Source organism: Lathamus discolor, chromosome 2, assembly GCF_037157495.1.
Source record: "Lathamus discolor isolate bLatDis1 chromosome 2, bLatDis1.hap1, whole genome shotgun sequence".
In the NCBI taxonomy this organism is placed as follows: domain Eukaryota; kingdom Metazoa; phylum Chordata; class Aves; order Psittaciformes; family Psittacidae; genus Lathamus; species Lathamus discolor.
The window spans coordinates 160181712-160204323 of NC_088885.1; the positions used below are offsets into that span (position 1 = coordinate 160181712).

The 22612-nt window shown below is 52.5% G+C and overlaps 1 protein-coding gene across 5 annotated transcripts in view; it reads left to right on the forward strand.

Moving 5' to 3' along the window:
• The window catches only part of ARHGAP39 (Rho GTPase activating protein 39), a 127641-nt gene that overhangs the window by 35955 nt on the left and 69074 nt on the right, over positions 1 to 22612 (forward strand). The window contains exon 1 of one of the 5 annotated variants that reach the window (XM_065669093.1): positions 19589 to 19629. The exons of the other annotated variants lie outside the window; for them this stretch is intronic. Within the exon in view, the coding sequence (XP_065525165.1) occupies positions 19589 to 19629 (41 nt within the window). Of the gene's footprint in view, positions 1 to 19588; positions 19630 to 22612 lie in introns of those variants that run through there. 5 annotated transcript variants of the gene reach the window in all.

A 22612-nucleotide genomic window follows, 5' to 3' on the forward strand; every position in this document is an offset into this window, starting at 1 on the left:
TATGGTCACAAACATACCCAAGGAGTGGATCACTGGTGAGGATTAGTACTTTTGTATGATTGGTTTTGCGTTCACTCTGTGCAAGCAACTCAGTGGATTAAAGGCACCTGGACCACAGGGAAAACTGGCTATGATGCAGAATGCTGGGAGTCCACCTTACTTTCTGAAGCATGCCTTCAAGGAAGTGTTTTGGAGGCTCTTAGTCTATCGGTAGAACCCTCCTTCCTCTGGGAACCTTCTCTTCATCCTCGTTGCCTTGTGGTGATGCTCGGTGTTGAGAATCAATGAGCTTAGGTAAAGTGTGGGTATCGGCAGTGGCGAAAGTATCGTGCGTTTCCTGGAGATTTGCCCTTATCTCAGTGCTTTGGTATCCAAATTCATAGAATCACAGACTGGTTTGGGTTGGAAGGGATGGGGCAGCCACAGCTTCCCATTCTGCCCTGTGTGTTTGTACTGGGATTGCCCCGACCCATCTGCAGGACCTTGCACCTCTGCAAACCATTATGAAAAGCTAAAATCTGCTCTAGGGAACAGATTTACGGCCATTATTTGTCCCGAGGTTATACCTTCGCTTGCAAACACTGCTTTGGCTTGCAGTGGGCCGTGCGGCTGAGAGGTGCTCCTCATCATCCCTATGGAACAGCGGGAAGGGTCCTGTGTGTGTGTTTGTTATCCTTCCTTTCCTACAGCGGTCTGGCAGCGCTGCTTGCTGGACGGAGCGAGCCCGGGTGCTTCAGCAGGGACCTGCCAACGGGTGATGTCATGGGTTTATGTGGCACAGACTCAACATCAGTGAGCCAGAAGGAGGAAGGAATCCTTCAGAGACACGGGGACGCCTCTCAGGTGGTGACCAGCGCTTATCCTGGGCCTTCCTAAACCCTTCCGCTCCAGATCCAAGCCCCAAAAGCTCACGCGGTGCAGACTGACCTTGGGTTTAGTGACAAAGCCTCGCTCTTGCAGCTGCACGCAGTAAATACCCATCCTGTGGCACTTCAATATAGTTCTAGTTGAAAGGAATTTAATAGATTTCCTAACCTAATGATCCGTGTATCCTAGATTCTGGGTGGTACCTTGGAAATTTACTGGTAGGATCAGCCGGGTGATAAATATGCCCTGCTGCTGGGCTCCGGCCGCAATATCCATCACCCCTGTCGCTGGTGACCTAAACTGGCACAGGGTTAGTGTGATGTACAGCAGGTCTGCATGCAGTCATCGAACGGTTTGGGTTGGAAAGGAGCTTGAGATCATCCAGTTCCCACCCCGTGCCGTGGGCAAGGATGCTTCACATTAGGCTTCATGCTGGAAACTCACATAGCATCTCCTCTTTGTTCCGTGGTTGGCATTTGGCTGCTTCACCTTCCCCTCTTCAGGTGTGGTCTAAAGAGATGAAAAGGATGCTGCAAGACTGAAGAGCATCCTGGCCTGGGTCAGAAGTGGTGGCCACCAGGGCAGGGATTGTGCCCCTGCACTGGGCACTGGTGAGGCTGCACCTTGAATCCTGTGCTCAGTGCTGGGCCCCTCACTGCAAGAGAGACATTGAGGGGCTGGAGTGGGGCCAGAGAAGGGAATGGAGCTGGTGCAGGGCCTGGAGCCCAGCGGGGATGGGGAAGGGCTGAGGGACCTGGGGGGTTCAGATGGAGAAGAGAAGGCTCAAGGGGGGGACCTGATGGCTCCCTACAAGTGCCTGACAGGAGGATGGAGCCAGGAGGGGCTGGGCTCTGCTCCCAAGGAACAAGGGATGGGACAAGAGGAACCGGCCTCAAGCTGCACCAGGGCAGGTTTAGATGGAGCTGAGGAGCAATTCCTGCCCCAGAGGGTGCTCAGGCATTGGAACAGGCTGCCCAGGGCAGGGCTGCAGGCACCGGCCCTGCAAGTGCTCACACAGCGTGGAGACGAGGCCTCAGTGCCATGGGTTAGTGGTGGCCTTGGCAGTGCTGGGAATGGTTGGACTGGGTGAGCTTAAAGCTCTTTCCCAGCCCCATTGATTCCGTGGCTCTATGATGCTGTGTTGTTCTCGCTGCTGGAGTTGGGTGAAATCAAAGAGCGGGTTTCTCTTTAACTCCCCTCCACGCGCGTGTGTTTAAATGAAGGTCTGAATTAGGTGATCTCAAAACACAGACGTGGTGCCAAGCGAGAGCAGTAACGCAAGCCCCAGAGGGCTCTCCTTTTATAACTGGCATTTCCCAGTTGACAGACGAGACCGCGCCGTCGTCTTTAGGTATTTACTGCTGTGGTGCTGCTAAACAGCGATCAGTGAGAGGAGGAGCGGCACAAGAAGATCTCATTCCTCCTCCTCCTCCTCCTCCTCTCAGCATTCCACTTGTCAGAACCAAAAGGTTAAGCCGAGAGCTTCCAAATAGGAAGCTCGGGCTGAGGAGGCTGCGTTACCGAAGAGCGTTTCCAGACTCTATGGGAGGCCCTATGGAAAGGTTAAAATTTGCACCTCAGATGGGATCTGGCTTGAGCGAGCGTCTCAAAATACATCTCGGTGCATAAAATGAAAGCTTGGAAGCTTTCTGGGACGAGAGGAACAAGGTTGAAGGGCGCAGAAGCCTGTGAACCTCTCAGATATTGCCTCACCGCATCGGAATGGCTCGGGCGCAGGGCGCGATGCGATGGAGAGAACAAGGGCGTCATTGAAGGGGTTGGGTGCTCAGCCAGATGTTTTCAGGGCCCTTGACAATGGCTCTTTCATTTCCTGTGCCCGAGGTCCTGTCCAAATCCAGTGCAGCTCTGCGGGGAGGGAGGTGGAGGGAATTGGATGGGTTTGGGCTCGGGATGCAGAGCTGCTTAAAGCCCGCTGGAGCCAGGGAAACCTCATAGGAGTTAGGAGGAGATGCGCTTATAGAATCATAGAACAGTTCGGGTTGGAAAGGACCTCAAGATCATCCAGTTCCAACCCCCCTGCCATGGGCAGGGACCCCGTTTGGCACAGGCAAAAGGACTTCTCGTGGACTGGGTAGTGCATTTCTACCCCTTCATGGCCACGTTTGTGGAGGCAAACCCTATCAGCAAGGTCAGACTGGATGTGGGGATTTAGAGACAGTGGGAAGAGGCAGGGATCTCTGCTCTAACCTTGCAATGACTGCAGGGGGATACAAGGGGATGGAGATGGTGAGCCAGCCATGCTTAGATAGCATCTCCCGATGGAAATCATGGAGTTGTTCTCGCCCATCTTTCCCAATGCACAGTGAAATCCATAATTTGGCTGTCCCAGATCTGTTTGGCACCCAACGGAGTGCTCATATTGCTGCCTTGCGTTTCTTTGCTTTCATTTCTTGTTTCCACTTGTGTGAAGAACATGAACCCGTTCAAGAGGCCATGTGGGTACTCGAGTTAATGGTTTCCAGAATAGACCGAGCTAGGGGTGACCCTCAAGGTCTGTGTGAGGCAGAAAGATGGAAAGACGCTTGGATTGCTTGGGATGAAAAGCTGCGTAGTGTATCAGATGGTAGGTATGTATGTGAGAGCTTTGATTGCTGCTTCTTTACGGTAACTTGATAAAGTCCATGCTAAGCTGCTGCGTATCCATTATAGTGGAAATGTGAGCGGGCTCTTCACCTTGTAACACAGGCGGGATGGAGAATGGAATGAGAGCAAGAGAGGAGGAGGACTTGGGGTGTTGGGTGAGGAGGAGCTCCCCATAACCCAGCCCAGAACCCCCCCGTGTGCTGGGCTGCACCCCCAGAGCGTGAGCAGCAGTTCCGGGAGGGGATCCTGCCCCTCTGCTGCACGCAGGGGAGACCTCAGAGCAGCTCCAGTGCCTAAAGGGGCTGCAGGCGCTGGCACAGGGTGCCCAGAGAAGCTGTGGCTGCCCCATCCCTGGCAGTGCTCAAGGCCAGGTTGGACACAGGGGCTTGGAGCACCCTGCTCCAGTGGAAGGGGTCCCTGCCCATGGCAGGGGTTGGAGCTGGATGGGCTTTGAGGTCCCTTCAAACCCAAACCAGGCTGGGATTCTGTGATTTGTGCTGTGTGCAGGTGTTGAACAGCAAGACCAGAGTTAAAAGATCCACTCATTTCTGTACTCTCATTCGTTTCATCCATTTTTTCATTGTGACTTTAATAAGAGAGCTTTCACAATCGATTCATCATTCCGTCCTGCATAATTACTCCGTATTTGAAAGTTAAAAATGCCCAAAGAAACAAAAAGAATAAAACCTCACAAAGACTAAAAATCTGAATTTTGAGTCCTGTAGGGTTTTGCCACCGTCACACAGCTCTTATCCAGGTCTCAAAGCAGGAAACCGTATATTCGGCTGTAATGAGAGGTTCCCTGTTCAGTGCCAGGCACATGGATTGACATAAATAACACCTGAGAAGCAGGTGAGGTTGAAGCAGGCTTTCATACACAGGATGGAAAGTGTAACCCTGCAGTGATTTTCCTGTCACAAGGATGAAAACACTGCAGATCGGAATAGCAATCGCTTCACAATGTCTGGGGTAATTTGAAGTTCCCAATACATGGTGATGCAGAACTGGGATTTAATGATTTGAGCTTCATTATTGAATCCAAACCCCATTTCCTGTGAATTCCTTGGAGCTCTGCTGCCATTCACAGCATCGGGGTGGAGTGGAAGAAGCGTTTTATGAATTCAACGCTTAACAGGGAAATAAAGAGCAATTTATACAGCGGAGCTGCTGGATCCAGCCCTGCTCAGGAGCATCAGGGTACCGTTGATAAAGGGTGAGGGGGAAGCTGGATCTCCGTGTTTGGGAGTGGGATTTGAGGGGCTTGGAAGAGTAATGTATATGCAGCTTGATTTAGAGAAAGGAAGGATATGGGGGGACTTTGTCACCATGGTCCCGTATGGAAAGGGTGGCTACAGAGCGGATGGATACTCCCTTTTTATCAGGAATCACAGGGAAAAGATGAGGGGTGATGGGCACAAGTTATTTGTGGGGAGATTCCAAGGATGAATATGGGATATTTTTCATAATGGACAATGAGTCATTGGAATCATAGAATCCCAGACTGGTTTGGGTTGGAAGGGCCCTTAAAGCTCATCCAGTTCCAACCCCTGCCGCGGGCAGGGACCCCTTCCACTGGAGCAGGGTGCTCCAAGCCCCTGTGGCCAACCTGGCCTTGGGCACTGCCAGGGATGGGGTACTGAAACAGCAATGAATTCAAACCCAAAATGCAGAGCAGGATCTGATGTGCTGGGGTTTTTTACTTTCAAGCCCTGCTGGGGTTTTTTACTTTCAAGCCCTACCTGATCCTAGAGCCTCTGAAAGTCCTCGATGATTTCAGTGTATTTTGGCTTTAAAGATGTAACTCTTATTTTTAGACCTGAGGGCGCTTCTGTGCCCAGAAGCACGTGCTCTTCCCTCTGATGTATTTGTTGATGAGCAAGTTAACAGCTTCTGAGAAGAGTGGTGAGGCTCATAGGGAATAACAACGCATCAAAGATGGAGCTACTGCAGAGCAAGAAGAATCAGCCAGCCTGGGCTGGGCTGCATCAAAAGCAGTGTGAGCAGCAGGTCAGGGAGGGGATCCTGCCCCTCTGCTCTGCTCTTGTTAGACCCCACTTGCAGCACTGTGTGCAGTTCTGGTGTCCTCAGCATCAGAAGGGCATGGAGCTGTTGGAGCAAGTCCAGAGGAGGCCATGAGGATGTTCAGGGGCTGGAGCAGCTCCTGTATGGAGCCAGGCTGAGAACATTGGGGCTGGTCAGCCTGGAGAAGAGAAGCTGCGTGGAGACCTCAGAGCAGCTTCCAGTGTCTGAAGGGGGCTACAAGGATGCTGGAGAGGGACTCTTCATCAGGGACTGTGGTGATAGGACAAGGGGTGATGGGTTCAGACTGAACCAGGGGAAGTTCAGGTTGGAGATAAGGAAGAAGTTCTTTACTATGAGGGTGCTGAGGCGCTGGCACAGGGTACCCAGAGAAGCTGTGGCTGCCCCATCCCTGGCAGTGCTCAAGGCCAGGTTGGACACAGGGGCTTGGAGCAAGCTGTTCCAGTGGAAGGGGTCCCTGCCCGTGGCAGGGGTTGGAGCTGGATGGGCTTTAAGGTCCCTTCCAACCCAAACCATTCCATGATTCTAAATAGCAAAGTGGTTTAAAGGGAGCGTTTGTTCCCAGGCATGGAGCTGTGGGTCATGTCCATTTGGGTACGTCGGGGCTTCTGGACAGGGTTGTCTGTTGAGGGCAGCTGGTGGTAAACTCAAGAGATTCCAGGTACCGAGGGTCACTTACAGAGTTACAGCATGGTTTGCATTGGAAAGGACCTTTGAAGATCATCTACTGCAACCCACCTGCAATGAGTAGGGACACCTTCAACTCGACCGGGTTCCTTTGAGCTCCATCCAGCCTGACCTTCAATGTTGCCAGGGATGGGGCATCTACCACCTCTATGGGCAACCTGGTCCAGTCTTTCACCACCCTCATCATGAATTTCTTCTTCAGATTTAGCCTGAATCTGACCTGTTTTAGTTTAAAACCATCACCCCTTGTCCTATCACTCCAGGCCCTACTAAACGGTCTGTGTGCCCATCGTTCTTCTCCCCATTCTAGGATTCTTATGCCCTTTAAGTATTGAACCCCCCCCCAAAGGTCTCCCTGGAGCCTTCTCCTCTCCAGGCTAACCAACCCCAACCCTCTCAACCTTTCCATGGATAACTGCTTCATCCAGGCCAGTATCTTCATTAGAGGTGATCTGCTGCTTAAAGGGAAGAAATCAGCACTGAAAACCCCATTCGGGTCTTCTCCTGAAGCGAGCTCAGCTCCAAGCAGGGCTATGAAGCTAACGCTGACAAGAAAATAATTGGCTCAAAGGCAGGTGATGTTTTGAGTTCCTAATGAAATGCTTTGTGGAGCTGCAGGTGGTGGAGCTGGAATATTATTGTCTGCCTCAGGAATTATCTGAATTATTATTCATAACATTCCAGGAGAGCTGCAGTGGGAGGGAGCTGCTGTTAACTGTGTCGGCGACGGATGAGTCCGTGTGGAGCTCAGAGGGGTGCATCTAAGGCATTGTAGAGCTTACGAAGAACTTAAGGCTGGAGCAGAGAGTCAAGGAAGTGGAGATGAAAAGTTAGAGCTGCTTGATTCTATGGGATGCCTCCTTGGTGTATCTACCCGAAGGAAGGCAAAAGGATGGGCGAAAGGGATCCGTGTGGGCAGAGGAACCCCGATCAAAGCAGGAGGCAGGTCTCTAAAGCCAAAGGCAAGACTCTCTGAGGCACTTCTTGTGGCTGGTCCAGCTGGATGGAGTTTCTGGGTGGCTTTTCTCATTGCAGGAAGCTCTGTGGTAGCATGGAGAGCAGCAGGGAGGGGATGCACTGCGGCGAGTGGGAGATGAGTGGCTGGAGATGGCGTGTGCTGGGAATGGAGGTGGTCCCCGTAGGGTTAAAGGTGTAAAGCTGTGGTTAGAGTTGATAGCAGCCTTCAGTATCTGAAGGGGGGGGCTATGGGGATGCTGGGGATGGACTCTTCATTAGGGGATGGAGTGATAGGACAAGGGGTGATGGGTTCAGACTGAAACAGGGGAAGTTTAGATTGGATGTAAGGAAGAAATACTTTACTGTGAGGGTGCTGAGGCACTGGAATGGGTTGCCCAGGGAGGTTGTGAGTGCTCCATCCCTGGCGGTGTTCAAGGCCAGGTTGGATGAAGCCTTGGGTGGGATGGTTTAGTGTGAGGTGTCCCTGCCCATGGCAGGGGGGTTGGAACTGGATGATCTTGAGGTCCTTTCCAACCCACACTATTCTATGATACTACGAACATCATGGTGCAAGTTTGAAAGATCTGCACCTTGCCACCCTCACAGTAAAGAACTTCTTCCTTATCTCCAACCTGAACTTCCCCTGGTTCAGTCTGAACCCATCACCCCTTGTCCTATCACTCCAGTCCCTGATGAAGAGCCCTGTCCATCATCCTTGGAGCCCCCTTCAGACACTGGAAGCTGCTCTGAGGTCTCCACGCAGCTTCTCTTCTCCAGGCTCAACAGCCCCAATGTTCTCAGCCTGGCTCCATACAGGAGGTGCTCCAGCTCCTCCTCATCCTCGTGGCCTCCTCTGGACTTGCTCCAACAGCTTCATGTCCTTATGTTGAGGACCCCAGCACTGCACACAGCGCTGCAGGTGGGGTCCCACCAGAGCAGAGCAGAGGGCTGATACTCATTCCAGTTAAAAAAACACTTGGAAAATGCAGTTTTAGAGGCATCACAAGCCCCTGTCTCGAAACTGGGGGGTCCTTCTGTGTTTTTATCCCTGAACGATGGGGTTTGGATCATAATGATCTCTGTGACCAGGAGGCCACCATCTGATCATTTGGAAACAAAACGAGTTTTGCAGCCAAGTCCAGGTCTCACCCTGGGCATCCATCCAAGGCTTTAACATAGGCTTGGGTGAACTCCAGGCATTCATCTGATCATCTTCATTTCCATACCTGTAAAGCGAAGGCATCCACCCTTCAGATACTGGCTCAGGCTGGATCAGGCCTTTCAAATTAAAACCAAAGGCCAAGTAGGAGGAGCTGGAAGTCATGCCATGAGAGCCTTCATAGAAGGCTCTTTAAGGAGACAAAACCCCAGCAAGGTACAGCATAAGCGTCTTTGACTTGGTTGGTCAGGCAGAGGGTTGTAGGTTGACCATTATAAAGGAAAGGCAGAGATGGGTCTGAGTTTGTGCATGGAATGGTTGAGAGCTCGCTTCCAGAACTTGGTTTTGGGAGGCTGAGAGAGCTGGGCTGGGGCAGCCTGGAGAAGAGAAGGCTCCTGAAGGGGAGACCTGAGAGCAGCTCCAGTGCCTAAAGGGGCTGCAGGGAACCTGGAGAGGGGCTTGGGACAAGGGATGGAGGAACAGGCCAAGGGGAATGGCTTGAACCTGCCCGAGGGGAGACTGAGCTGAGCTCTTAGGCAGAAGCTCTTCCCTGTGAGGGTGCTGAGGCGCTGGCACAGGGTGCCCAGAGAAGCTGTGGCTGCCCCATCTCTGGCAGTGTTCAAGGCCAGGTTGGACACAGGGGCTTGGAGCAAGCTGCTCCAGTGGAAGGGGTCCCTGCCCGTGACAGGGGTTGGAGCTGGAGGAGCTTTAAGGTCCCTTCCAACCCAACCCATTCCATGTTTCTTTGATTCTATGGTTTCCCCTGTGCCTGTTTTCAAATGTCAGCTCTGTAGCTCTGCTGTGTTCATGTCTTGTATAAATAGACTTTGCCTCGTTGTTCCTGGAGCTTCCAGTTCCCACGCTGATTCTTATCAAAGCGCATTCGTTCCCAGCCAAAGCTGGTTGGGTTGTGGTTTTTTTCCTGCTTCCTTTCAAGGGATTTATCCCATCAAAACAAGTCTGGGGCTCGCTGCGGTGCTCAAACTGCCACGCTCATGCACCTGGACTCCCAATGAACTGCTGAGGCACTGCAGAATGGGCTTGCGCTGCTTTAGTCCTCCCTGCCTCTTCATTAACCCTGGAAGCAGGACCTGGGTCCTGCCTGGCAGCTTTGGGGTTGATAATCTATTGGGCAGAGAAGAGATTCAGAGCGGCCCTGCAGAGAAGGTCTTGGGGGTGCTGGTCGATGAGAAACTGAACATGAGCCGGCTGCAGTGTGCGCTCGCAGCCCAGAAACCAACCGTATCCTGGGCTGCATCAAAAGGAGCGTGACCAGCAGGGCGAAGGAGGTGATCCTGCCCCTCTGCTCTGCTCTTGTGAGACCTCACCTGGAGCATTGTGTGCAGTTCTGGTGTCCTCAACATAGAAAGGACATGGAACTGCTGGAACAAGTCCAGAGGAGGCCACGAGGATGAGCAGGGGACTGGAGCACCTCCTGTATGAAGACAGGCTGAGGAAGTTGGGGCTGTTCAGCCTGGAGAAGAGAAGCTGTGTGGGGACCTCAGAGCAGCTTCCAGTGCCTGTTGGGTGCCTTTAAGGGCGCTGGGGAGTGACTCTTTGTCAGGGACTGTAGTGACAGGACAAGGGGTAACGGGTTCAAACTGAAACAGGGGAAGTTTAGATTGGATCTAAGGAGGAAATTCTTTCCTGTGAGGGTGGTGAGGCACTGGAATGGGTTGCCCAGGGAGGTTGTGAATGCTCCATCCCCGGCAGTGTTCAAGGCCAGGTTGGATGAAGCCTTGTGTGGGATGGTTTAATGTGAGGTGTCCCTGCCCATGGCAGGGGGTTGGAACTGGATGATCTTGAGGTCCTTTCCAACCCTAACCATTCTATGATTCTATGATTCTAATCACCCTCCTGCATGATGCTCCTCGTTCGCATTCCTGGCTTCAGATCACGTTGAGCGGTTGATACCTTGATGGCATCAGCGCTTTTGTTTCCCCGAGTGCTTCTCCCCGGCTCAGCACTGCTGGCACAACGCGCTACAACCGGCTCCTCCGCTGATTGCCATAGCAGGAGCGCTCGTCGAGAGGCACCCACTGGGCTCTGCAGCAAAGCGGGGCTGGAATCGAGTTCATTTCAGGATGAGGTGGTTGCAGGGTGCCTGTAATTGCCCTGCCAGGGAAGGAATCAGCTTAGCATGACCCCTCTGTAGGTACCTGAATCCCTCGTAGCATCCGGACCTGTTTGCAACTGGTCAAAGTTTCCATCGAGACCTTCCTGCTTTTAGCAGGGCCATGTCTGGGTTGGTGGCTGCTTTCTTTGGGTGCTGAAGTCGTAGTACCATGGAATAGTCAGGGTTGGAAAGGACCTTAAGATCATCCAGTTCCAACCCCCCTGCCATGGGTAGGGACACCTCACACTAAACCATCCCACCCAAGGCTTCATCCAACCTGGCCTTGAACAAAGTCAACCCAAAGCTCGTAGTTTTGCCAAGAACAGGCCTGTCTGTAGGAAATCCCCAGCTTGTTTGGCTATCCTAGGGTCTGAGCTGCCTGCTGGCTTTGCTAATCCCAAGGGAACCATCTCGTCTTAATATTAAACCTGATGCCAGTGTAGATGTTCTCCAGTAGATGCTGTGATGGACCTCTAGGAAAGCAAAGTGTGTGGGGCTGTGTGCCAGGAGCGTGGCTGGCATCATTTCCTCCCTCTCTGTATCATTTAATGAAGCCAGGACTTCCTTAAGAACTGGGAACAGCAAATGCAGACAGAAAAGCCACGTGTGTATTAGCCTGTATGGAGAACATGGAATCATGGAATGGTTTGTGAACCATTGCAATGGAAGGGACCTTGAAGCTCATCCAGCTCCAACACCTGCCTCGGGCAGGGACCCCTTCCACTGGAGCAGGGTGCTCCAAGCCCCTGTGTCCAACCTGGCCTTGAACACTAACAGGGATGGGGCAGCCACATCTTCTCCCTCCAACCCCTTCCAGTGTCCCACCACCCTCATGGAGAAGAGCTTCATCCCAGTATCCCATCTAACTCTTCCCTCTTCCAGTTGGAGCCGTTCCTCCTCATCCCATCCCTCCATCCCTTGTCCCAAGCCCCTCTCCAGGTTTCCTGCAGCCCCTTTAGGCACTGGAGCTGCTCTAAGGTCTCCTTTTAAGGAGCCTTCTCTCCTCCAGGCTCAACCAGCCCAGCTCCCTCAGAAACCTTGGGGTTCCTCAGACCTAGCGCTTTGTTCGTCTTGGGGTTCCTCTAGAACCTGATTTCTTTCAGCTCTTTGTCCCTCTGACTCTTCCCGCTGAGCATGCAGCAAGGGTTTGACTCCTGTTGCTGAAATGGGAATGAAGTTATGGAAGTGGTTAACTCCTCCCTGGAGAACCCAACCCCTGTGCTATGAGCGTGTGGGGCATTTTTGCATCATAAAACCTAAGAGAGACTCAGTGGTGCTGCGATGGGTGTTAATCAAAGGTTGCTTCCCTCAGGGGCTGTGCCATCTGTGGAGACAGATGATCTTCTGCAGGGAAAGGTGCTCTGCAGCCACCCACGGCTGCAGTACCTCATGTAAATGGCAGGAGTAAAGCCTCCATGGGGTGGTCGAGTGCTTCCTGACCTCTCCCATTCCAGTCCTGCACTGTAGGTATGATGGGAAAGGGAAGAAGCTCTTCAGAGCTCTCCCTTTTCGTAGTGGTTGAGCTCAAACATGCTACATCAAGGGGAGAAGCTGGTCCAAGAACCAAATCCCTTTAAGGTGGGTTGATTCATGCTGTATATATCAGGAAAACCTTGTCGTCTATTGCTAGGGAGTGTTTTTGAGCAGCCTGGTCTACTGGAAGGTGTCCTTGTCCATGGCAGGGGGTTGGACCTGGAGGAGCCTTAAGGTCCCTTCCAACCCAAGCCATTCCATGGTTTTCAGGCTTTTAAAGTAATCCCGATGTCAAAAATATGGATTGCATCTTTGAATACCCTTCAGCCTATTTATTGCCTGCATTAAAGTCATTGCATAAAGGTTTTGGAAGCAGTTCTGACCCTTGCTTTCATCTGCCAAGTCTGAGTAGCATCACTGGACTGGGAAGACTCATGCCAGCAGCAAGCCGTGTCATTTGTAGTTGTCGTTTGGCGAGTGGAGGGAGCCTCTGCGTTGATACCAGTGCCTCTGCTATCAAAATGCTTCTCTTTTCTTCCTGGTTTTCCCCTTTTTTCCCTATTTACTATGATTTCTAGTGGAATTTTCCAGTAACAGACGAGGAGAAGAACATGTGCATTACTCAGATGGCTGCTGGCCAAATGGGTAATGGCTGTACCTGGAGAGCGGAGGGAGGTTTGGCCTATCTCTGACCCAAATCTGTGCGCAGTGCTTTGGATCTGAAAGCAGGAGTTCCACAGCAGATATCTTCTCTGGCAATCAAGCAGAAGCAGGAAATACTCCAAGTGATGGAAATGAATGGATGGATGGGAGGAAGGTCATGAGGCTTCAGGTGCAGACTCAGCTGTACTGAAATCTTTAGGCCACATTAAAGTGGATTGACATGGTGACCCCGAGCATTTAGTCAGTAAGTATTGATAGAAATAAAACACCAGCCTTTTGATTTATTGCTCTTGGCTTCGTGGTGCTCCTGCAATACCCAGCTCTGAGATTCGCAGTGGTTGATTCATTACTGTTATATCCTGGGTAGATGAAGATCCAGCTGCTGTCATCCATGGCGTAGGGCAGAGCATTTGCATCCCCAGAGCGTGAGCAGCAGCTCAGGGAGGGGATCCTGCCCCTCTGCTGCATGAAGGGGAGACCTGAGAGCAGCTCCAGTGCCTAAAGGGGCTGCAGGGAACCCGGAGAGGGGCCTGGGACAAGGGCCTATAGGGACAGGCCAAGGGGAATGGCTTGAACCTGCCCGAGGGGAGACTGAGCTGAGCTCTTAGGCAGAAGCTCTTCCCTGTGAGGGTGCTGAGGCGCTGGCACAGGGTGCCCAGAGAAGCTGTGGCTGCCCCATCCCTGGCAGTGCTCAAGGCCAGGTTGGACACAGGGGCTTGGAGCAAGCTGCTCCAGTGGAAGGGGTCCCTGCCCGTGGCAGGGGTTGGGACTGGATGAGCTTTAAGGTCCTTTCCAACCCAAACCATTCCATGATTCCGTGGCATTCATATGGAGGGGGCTAAAAATTAACCCCATCCTGGTACCTGTAAGCACAAACTCAGGGCCCATTACTAATTGCTCACAGCTCCAACACCTAGAGCTTTGGCATGCAAATAGGTCATAAATGATGCAGGAGCTCTTAATTGTGAGTGGGAAGGGAGGGAGTGGTCAGTGCCTGGTCAATGGGGATGCATCGAGCATGGGGATAATAGACAGAGGTGATTGCACAAGGTTTTCCATGGAGAATTTAGCTTCATGTAATCAAATGCCTCCTGGGACGCTGGTTTCTTCCAGTAAACGGACGAAGCAGTGCAAGTCCTTGTCTTGAGAGTGGGAGATGGGTAGGGAGAGGTTTGGATCCTGTCATCTCTCACTTCCATGTGGTTGGAGAACTGAAATAAAAGACCAGGAAATTGCAAAGTGCTGACCCCCATCTTGTTTCTTGAGCTTCTGGGGGTGAAGGAGAGTACTTCACCATGAATAACGCTAAATAGCAAGGCAGAACACAGCCGCGCCGAGCAAATATAGCTCTGGTTGTCAAACTGTAAGTCAGCTGGCTGCAGCTAATTACAGAGATGTCAGGGAGCTCTGGATTTGTCAGCTGAATTGAAGATTGTGGAACATTGCTTGGAAAATGGCTCTATTAAAACCCAAAAAAGGCCCTCAAAGAACAGCAGATTTATTGGGTTCGGGGGTTCTGGCCCAGAAAGACGCGTTCTATTAATACAGATCCACAACTGTTATCCAGACCACACCATAAAGCTCATCCAGTTCCAACCTCCTGCCATGGGTAGGGACCCCTTCCACTAGAGCAGGATGCTCCAAGCCCCTGTGTCCAACCTGGCTTTGAACACTGCCAGGGATGGGGCAGCCTTGTTCCAGGCAGGAAGCAGGACCTGGAAGCAAGCACTGGGTGATGCTGTGACTCTCTTAAGCCCTATGAAGATGGGTGGGTTCTAAGAGGTGGATTTACCAAGGGAAACATCCCAGAGAACACAACAGCTACGACTGTGTTAATCATTATGTTGAGATGAGCTCTGAGGCAGAAGCTCTTCCCTGTGAGGGTGCTGAGGCGCTGGCACAGGGTGCCCAGAGAAGCTGTGGCTGCCCCATCCCTGGCAGTGCTCAAGGCCAGGTTGGACACAGGGGCTTGGGGCTGGATGGGCTTTAAGGTCCCTTCCAGCACAAACCATTCCATGATCCTATGATTTTACTCACTTTATCTCCACTTTCTTGAGCCATCTTCTGCTCTTTGATGTCTTAGATGTGCTACCAGACCCCATGAAGATGGGTGGGAGAGGCTGTTCAATAGATGCTTGTGCAAGGGGGATAAAAGACACCACATCAGGTCCAGGTGACGGGTGACCAGCACAGGTAGGAGTTGGTGAGCTCTGGGACATTGCCGTACCTTGCTTTGAGCAGTCTCCACGTGGCAAAGGGTTCCTGTGTCATTCATGGCTAGTTCACAACTTGCTGTATTTGCCCAAACCGTCCAGGTCTTCATTGTGGTTCAAGCCACCCCAAGCTTGGCCATGGTAGGAGTTGGGGTCAGGATGGGAGTTCCTGCCCAGCTCCGCTGTGGAGGAGGTGGGATGGAGGATGTAGCCTTGTGTGGAATGGGGCAGGATGATACAATCAGATGATGGTTGACCTCTCTGATAGGGCCAGTGAGTCCGGAGAGCCTGGCTTGCCTCTGTCCATCAGTGAGAGCTTTGTCCCTCAGCTCTGATGCTCCTTGTTTCAGCTCATAGGTAGTCTTCAGCACCTATTGACTCTGGACTGTGTTTCTGCCCTTCAGCTATAGGATTTCATGACCATCTCTTGGTCTTCTATGCCCAGGGGGTATTGTTGGTTTATGGATGGATAAACTGTGGCAAATGAATGCAGAAGCTCTTCTCATCAAAGTTATAGAATCATAGAATAGTTAGGGTTGGAAAGGACCTCAAGATCATCCAGTTCCAACCCCCCTGCCATGGGCAGGGACACCTCACACTAAATTATCCCACCCAAGGCTTCATCCAACCTGGCCTTGAACACTGCCAGGGATGGAGCACTCACAACCTCCCTGGGCAACACATTCCAGTGCCTCGCCACCCTCACAGGAAAGAATTTCCTCCTTAGATCCAATCTAAACTTCCCCTGTTAGGATTAAAGTTCAGGCAGTAAAGCCCTTTCCAAATGAACTTCAACCTCTCCATTACTCTTCAGCAATTAGGAAGTACCAGTAGAGGATGAAACCCATGGCCGTAAGCGTTGGCAACCTTGTCCCCAGGGCTTTACTGTTGTCTAGGATGAAGAAGGTCGCACACAGATTGAAGCTGGATGCTTGTAATCTGCCACTTGGGTTTAGGTTTTTAACGCCATCAAGGTGCCAGGGGACATCAGACGGATGTTGAGCACGGTGAACTTTGCAAGTGATTAGAGCAGGAGCTTGTTCTCCAGAACAAGGTCGGTCTGTAACATCCTTATGTGGGCATTGATGATGAGCTTGCAGCCTTCGTCTGCCCTGGAGCCAAATGCCATCTCTACGTAGGAACAAAGAGCCCTTTCTCCAGAGGGAGAGAAGCCTTTTCACGTGGCTGGCGGAGGGCTCAAGCATCCAGTGCATGGGACAAGGAGGAGAGGTACCACTGCAAGCCTTGGCCACTGCCTTCAGTGGCAGAGATGGAGCAGAACTCAATCTCCATGCAGTGAGTGAGCAGGTTTAGCTCTGCTTTTGATCAAGGAGACCCTTCTGAATTCCTAGGTCATTATGGTAGGAGCAGGCTTGTCTTTGTATGAATTCATTGCTGCTCTTTGGCTGGGATTTCTTTGGACTAAATGATCATAGAAACATGGAATCAGCCAGGTTGGAAAAGCCCTTTAAGCTCACCCAGTCCAACCATTCCCAGCACTGCCAAGGCCACCACTAACCCATGGCAATGAGGGCCTTGTCTCCATGGTGGGTGAACACTTCCAGGGCTGTTGACTCCAGCCCTGCCCTGGGCAGCCTGTTCCAATGCCTGAGCACCCTCTGGGGCAGGAATTGTTCCTCAGCTCCATCTAAACCTGCCCTGGTGCAGCTTGAGTCCATTTCCTCTTGTCCCATCCCTTGTTCCTTGGGAGCAGAGCCCAGCCCCTCCTGGCTCCATCCTCCTGTCAGGCACTTGTAGGGAGCCATCAGGTCCCCCCGGAGCCTTCTCTTCTCCATCTGAACCCCCCAGGTCCCTCAGCCGTTCCCCATCCCCGCTGTGCTCCAGGCCCTGCTCCAGCTCCATTCCCTTCTCTGGCCCCGCTCCAACCCCTCAATGTCTCTCTTGTAGTGAGGGGCCCGGAGCTGAGCACAGGATCCGAGCTGCAGCCTCACCAGTGCCCATCAGAGAGGCACAATCCCTGCCCTGGCCCTGCTGCTGCACTGGTGCTGATCCAGGCCAGGATGCTGGAGGCTTCCTGGCTGCCTGGGCACGAGCTGCTCGTGTGCAGCTCCATCAGTCATTGTAGGTCCCTTCCAAAAGAACACATCCTATCCCATCCCATCCCATCCTGTCCAACAGGCCAGGATGCGGGGGGCTTCCTGGCTGCCTGGGCACAAGCTGCTCCATCAGTCGTTGTAGGTCCCTTCCAAAAGAATATATCCCATCCCATCTTGTCCGACCCAACTCTATTTCCCCCCAGTGGTTTAGGAAGGACCAAAGGGGACCATCCTCCAGGTCTGTCTTTTCTTACCCCGCAGCACTCTGCTGTGCTCATGCTGTCGCTCCGTAGAGGTACAATCCGTATTTATCCCATGTGAAGGTGTCTGGAGGCTTCAGCTACTTTGGGATGTGGAAGACTGCGATGAGAGGAGTGACAGGAGGCTCCGTCTGCATTTCCCATGATCAAATATCGGACCTGTGCCCTTCACCTGGGAAGACAAAGGTTCCTCAACGTTCGTGCTTTGGTGGCTGGTGGATATTCACCCTGCCTTTGCTGCTGGTTGCAATAACCCCTCTCATTTAGGAGCCCTCTCCTCACCTTCAAACCCCACGTTGGCAGCTCTCAAACCGTGATGCGAAGTTTGCTCGAGAAGGCTTTTGGCTAATCGATAGAAGGATTTGGGATTGCAGGGAAGAGGCCGATAACCAGCTTCCACAGTGTCCCTCTAGTGCTCTGTTAATGGCTTTGTGGCATTCCCGTCTCTGCAGTGCCTCGCGTGCGGGTTGTCTTAAATCATTAAAAAGAGGGAATGAAGAGCAGAGGCTCTCCCTGCTCCTGCCAAGTAGGTCAGGGTTTTCCCACTTGCATGGGTTGGGAAGCAGAGGCATTATTCGGAGCGACTTTCTCCGAGTTGCTTGGTGAGTTGAAGACAACTGGAAGCACAATTGTGGTTTCAAGCATTAGTTCAAGGCTCCTCTTTGAGTGGTAATAAGTCATTTGGCTTAATTAGAGCCTCATTACAATAAATCTCAGCAAAACCTGGCAAAGTAAACGGCACATTCCTGAGTTGTGCAATGGAGAAGCTGCAGGATCTGAGATGCGGTCTGGAGGAAGCGAAGGGTGGGCGATTGGTGCTGCATAGAGTAAGAGAAATACATCTCCTTGCAGTTTAAGCTCCTGGGAATGCCGCTGGAGGAGGAAAGAAGCTGAAAAGCTGTAGTGGTTGTGCTAGGATCGTAGAATCATGGAATGGGTTGGAAAGGACCTTAAAGGTCATCCAGGGGCACCTTCTGCTGGAGCAGGGTGCTCCAAGCCCCTGTGTCCAACCTGGCCTTGAGCACTGCCAGGGATGGGGCAGCCACAGCTTCTCTGGGCACCCTGTGCCAGTGCCTCAGCACCCTCACAGTAAAGAACTTCTTCCTTATCTCCAACCTGAACTTCCCCTGTTTCAGTCTGAACCCATCACCCCTTGTCCTATCACTGCAGTCCCTGATGAAGAGCCCCTCTCCAGTATCACTGTAGCCCCCTTCAGACACTGGAAGCTGCTCTGAGGTCTCCACGCAGCTTCTCTTCTCCAGGCTGAACAGCCCCAATGTTCTCAGCCTGGCTCCGTACAGGAGATGCTCCAACCCCCTGCTCATCCTCATGGCTCTCCATGCCTTAACCATGCAGTTACTATCAGTGAGGATCAACACCCCGGCATGCCTCTGACTTGAAAGACCAGAAGGACCTCTTTCAGCAGTCCTAAAGCAATCAGTAGGAAGCAGCTCCTTCCTGAAATGGGGACTTCTGGCTGGGAGAATCATTACGCTCAGAATGCCTGCTCTGTTTTAATTGCGCTTTAATATTAAACTACTCATGATAAATCGTTACTTGGGACATATTTTAGGCAGAAGGTGACATCGGGGAGAAGAATGTAGAGCATTAAAAATGGATTAGACAGTGTCATTTCTTAAATGCTTGCCTGAGATATTAAATATGTAGGAGCTAAAGCCCAGATCTTGTGATGATTACATGGAGGCTGTCCAGGTCTGCTTCTGTTGGGGCAAAAAGAGGTTTTACCTTGTTCCAGGTTCAGCTTCTGGCTTGGTAGAAGAAGCTCTTCTCGTGGCAGGGCTCTTCTTCTCTTCCTTTGATAATGGGAGCCTATTCCTCATCCCCTTTGTAAGCCATCTGCTGCAGCTGCGAGTTCGAGCCTAACACACCGCGAGGTCGGGCTTCCCTTTTTGTGTTCTGATTTCCCTTTCCCCCCCCCTGAAATAAGGCAGATCCTTTGGGTTCGAAGCATGGGGATTAAGGCTCTTTAAAGTGGAAGGGGAGTAACTGGTGTGGCCGCTGTTTCTGCTCGCTCTGTTGAGGCTCCTGCGGCAGGCGTGTTGTGAATGGGCTCTGAAGTGGGTCGAGCTCCAGCTCCCGAGATGTGTAAATACAGAAGTGAATGGGAGCCCAAACACAAAGCCAAAGGAACCCCTTGTTTCCCATCGCTGCGTCACATCTATAGGAGCCAAGCTCATGAAACTCCTTCTGTCTGGCTCCAGCCAACAGCTTCTCTGCGGTTCTTTCTATTGCAAAACCCGAGGGAGGTTGGGTTGGGAGGGCAGTGGCATCACCCACACGGCTTGGGAAGGGGAGGGCTCTCTGCCAGGCCCTCTGGAGATCCCGTCTCCGCTGGGAAGCACGCAGGGACGCGCTTGAGGAGCCTCTCTGCAGAGCAACCCCGTTGGACCCTTCAGGTGGATGCAGCCCGAAGGAAGGAGGAGGTCGCCCTGAAGACCTGGCTCCGGAGCAGCCCGGAGGGATGATGTGAGATGGCAGATGAGGGGATGACGGGACTTCTCTGTGCCAGGAGGTGGGAAGCAGGGCTATGGATACAGCAGCTTTACGTCGCTGGTGCTGCTGTGAAGGCTTCCCAGGGCAGTGGTGGAATCCCTGGTGGAAGTATTCGCAATCCACGTAGACCTCAGTGACGCGGGTTAGTGGCGGTGCTGGGGTAAAGGTTGGACTTGATGCTCTTAAAGCACTTTTCCATCCTGGCTGGTGCTGTGATTCTCTGGATGTGTTTTGTGAGCGTGGTTTTCTTTCGCCGGGCTGGGCTCAGTCATGCTTCTGGATGTGAAAGCGTAGATACATTTTGGATATAAGGAGGAAATTCTTTCCTGTTAGGGTGCTGAGGCACTGGAATGGGTTGCCCAGGGAGGTTGTGAGTGCTCCATCCCTGGCAGTGTTCAAGGCCAGGTTGGATGAAGCCTTGGGTGGGATGGTTTAGTGTGAGGTGTCCCTGCCCATGGCAGGGGGGTTGGAACTGGATGATCTTGAGGTCCTTTCCAACCCTAACCATTCTATGATTCTATTCTGTGATTCTATAATAAAATATCCCGTTGGATCCCGTCTTCTCTTGGCTTTATGCTGCCCCAAAGGCGACCCGGTGCCTTGCTGCTTGGAGGCTGTAATTCATGGGCTTCCCTCTTGGAAGCTGTCAACAACCAAGCTTAAACAGGGGATGTTCAGGTTGGATGTAAGGCAGAAGTTCTTTACTGTGAGGGTGCTGAGGCGCTGGCGCAGGGTGCCCAGAGAAGCTGTGGCTGCCCCATCCCTGGCAGTGCTCAAGGCCAGGTTGGACACAGGGGCTCCAGTGGAAGGGGTCGGGGTTGGAACTGGATGAGCTTTAAGGTCCCTTCATCCCAAACCATTCTAAGTCTATGACAAGGCTTGTGGGGAGCAGGGACAATGGAGGGAGGGTCCATCCAGAGCCTGTCTTCCCAGGCAGATGGAGACCTGTCAGCAGTTTTGACAGCAGAGGCTGATGGGCTTCTGGACTGAGTTTCACTGCTGTGCTTAAACTCTCCCTGAGCACAAGGCGCCTGCTGATGATGATTGGTTTCTATGGGGGGGGTTTTTTGCCCAGTATTTTGATCCCTATAGGGATGCTGGGGAGGGACTCTTCATTAGGGACTGCAGTGACAGGACAAGGGGTAACGGGTTAAAACTGAAACAGGGGAAGTTTAGATTGGATCTAAGGAGGAAATTCTTTCCTGTTACGGTGGTGAGGCACTGGAATGGGTTGCCCAGGGAGGTTGTGAGTGCTCCATCCCTGGCAGTGTTCAAGGCCAGGTTGGATGAAGCCTTGTGTGGGATGGTTTAGTGTGAGGTGTCCCTGCCCATGGCAGGGGGGTTGGAACTGGGTGATATTTCCAACCCAAACCATTCTGTGATTCTATGATTAGATTCACAGTTTGGGGGGGTTTTTTATGCTTCAGGTTAAGTAACAGGATGTCAAATCCTCCTTTTTACACGTTGCCCCCCACTGAACACTTGCACTCACGTGGCCACCTCCTGCATACAACCACTATGGATGGCAAAAGCGACCTTCGGAAGTGCCGCGGGACTATCGAGAGCAGGAATTCCTGGGCAAGGCGACAGCCCTGCCCCTTGTGGCTCTTCTCCCTCTTTGCTGTGCCTGCATGGAAGCACTCAAAAAGGCCTTGGAGGAACAGTGCCTGCTCTGTCCCATCCCATGCCCTGCGTAGACGGCGGATGCGGTCAAGGGCCACGGTCTGTGCATGGGCGCACGGGACGGTCCTGGAGGCGTCGCACCATGGAAGCCCATCCCATGGGATCTCCTGAAAAGGGCTATACAGCTCCGGCCAGCTATTGTATTGCAGCCGGGGTCACTGGGAGCAGCCCCAGGTCCTGCCCAGCGTTGCTAAATCTGCTCCGTGCTCTTTTATTCTAATAAGGGAAGCTTTCCTCTCGTATCCAAGCTCTTTCGCTGCGGCGCTGAGTGTGTGTCACTGTCTGGGACGTGGCATCCTTTGCTTTGGATGGGGATGGTTTCTTCTTGGTGAGCTGCTCCATTGCAGGACAAAGGGAATGAGCTTTTTTTGCGCTCTCGTTTCAGGGTCGACGGGGTTTTACGCTCTCATCGAGAGGGGTTTGATGCCCTAATTCACGGCTTCACGCGTGTCGCGCGGCGCGTAAACTCGCGAGTCAAACTTTGGAGACCAAAGCGCTTTTGTGCTCGCTTTGTCTATTGTAATGAGGGGTGTGGTGCTTGGGGAATATTAATTAGCCCCGTGGGTGAGGTTGGGAGCCAGAAAAATGCTGCCTCCGCCTCTATTCCCCAGTGGGAATTCGGGAGCTGCCTGCTGAGCTAAGCATGGGAAAGGGCGAGCGGGGCGAGCGATGGAGTCGGGGGAGGAAAAGTGTCCCCAAAAAGCTTCTCCTTGGAAAACAAGGAAACAGAACGGGCGAGAGACCTGGGGGGTTCAGATGGAGAAGAGAAGGCTCAAGGGGGGGACCTGATGGCTCCCTACAAGTGCCTGACAGGAGGATGGAGCCAGGAGGGGCCGGGCTCTGCTCCCAAGGAACAAGGGATGGAACAAGAGGAAACGGCCTCAAGCTGCACCAGGGCAGGTTTAGATGGAGCTGAGGAACAATTCCTGCCCCAGAGGGTGCTCAGCATTGGAACAGGCTGCCCAGGGCAGGGCTGCAGTCGCAAATGTTCACCCAGCGTGGAGACGAGACCTCAGTGCCATGGGTCAGTGGTGGCCTTGGCAGTGCTGGGAATGGTTGGACTGGGTGAGCTTAAAGCTCCTTTCCAGCCTGGCTGGTTCTATGGTTCAGATCACCTTCCGGCGCTGGGCGCAGCTTTCTTTAGTAGCTGGTTTTTTGCCAGATGGGTTTCAGTCACCTCCAGGGCTCCCCTGAGGGTGGTGGTTGCTGCTTCAGTTGCAACAGCAGAATCCAGACTTGTAGCACACGTTGAACAGGGGGCTGGTTCATCTGCTGCCATGGGGTGGTCGGCATCTATAGGTGGGCAAGCGTCTTAGAAC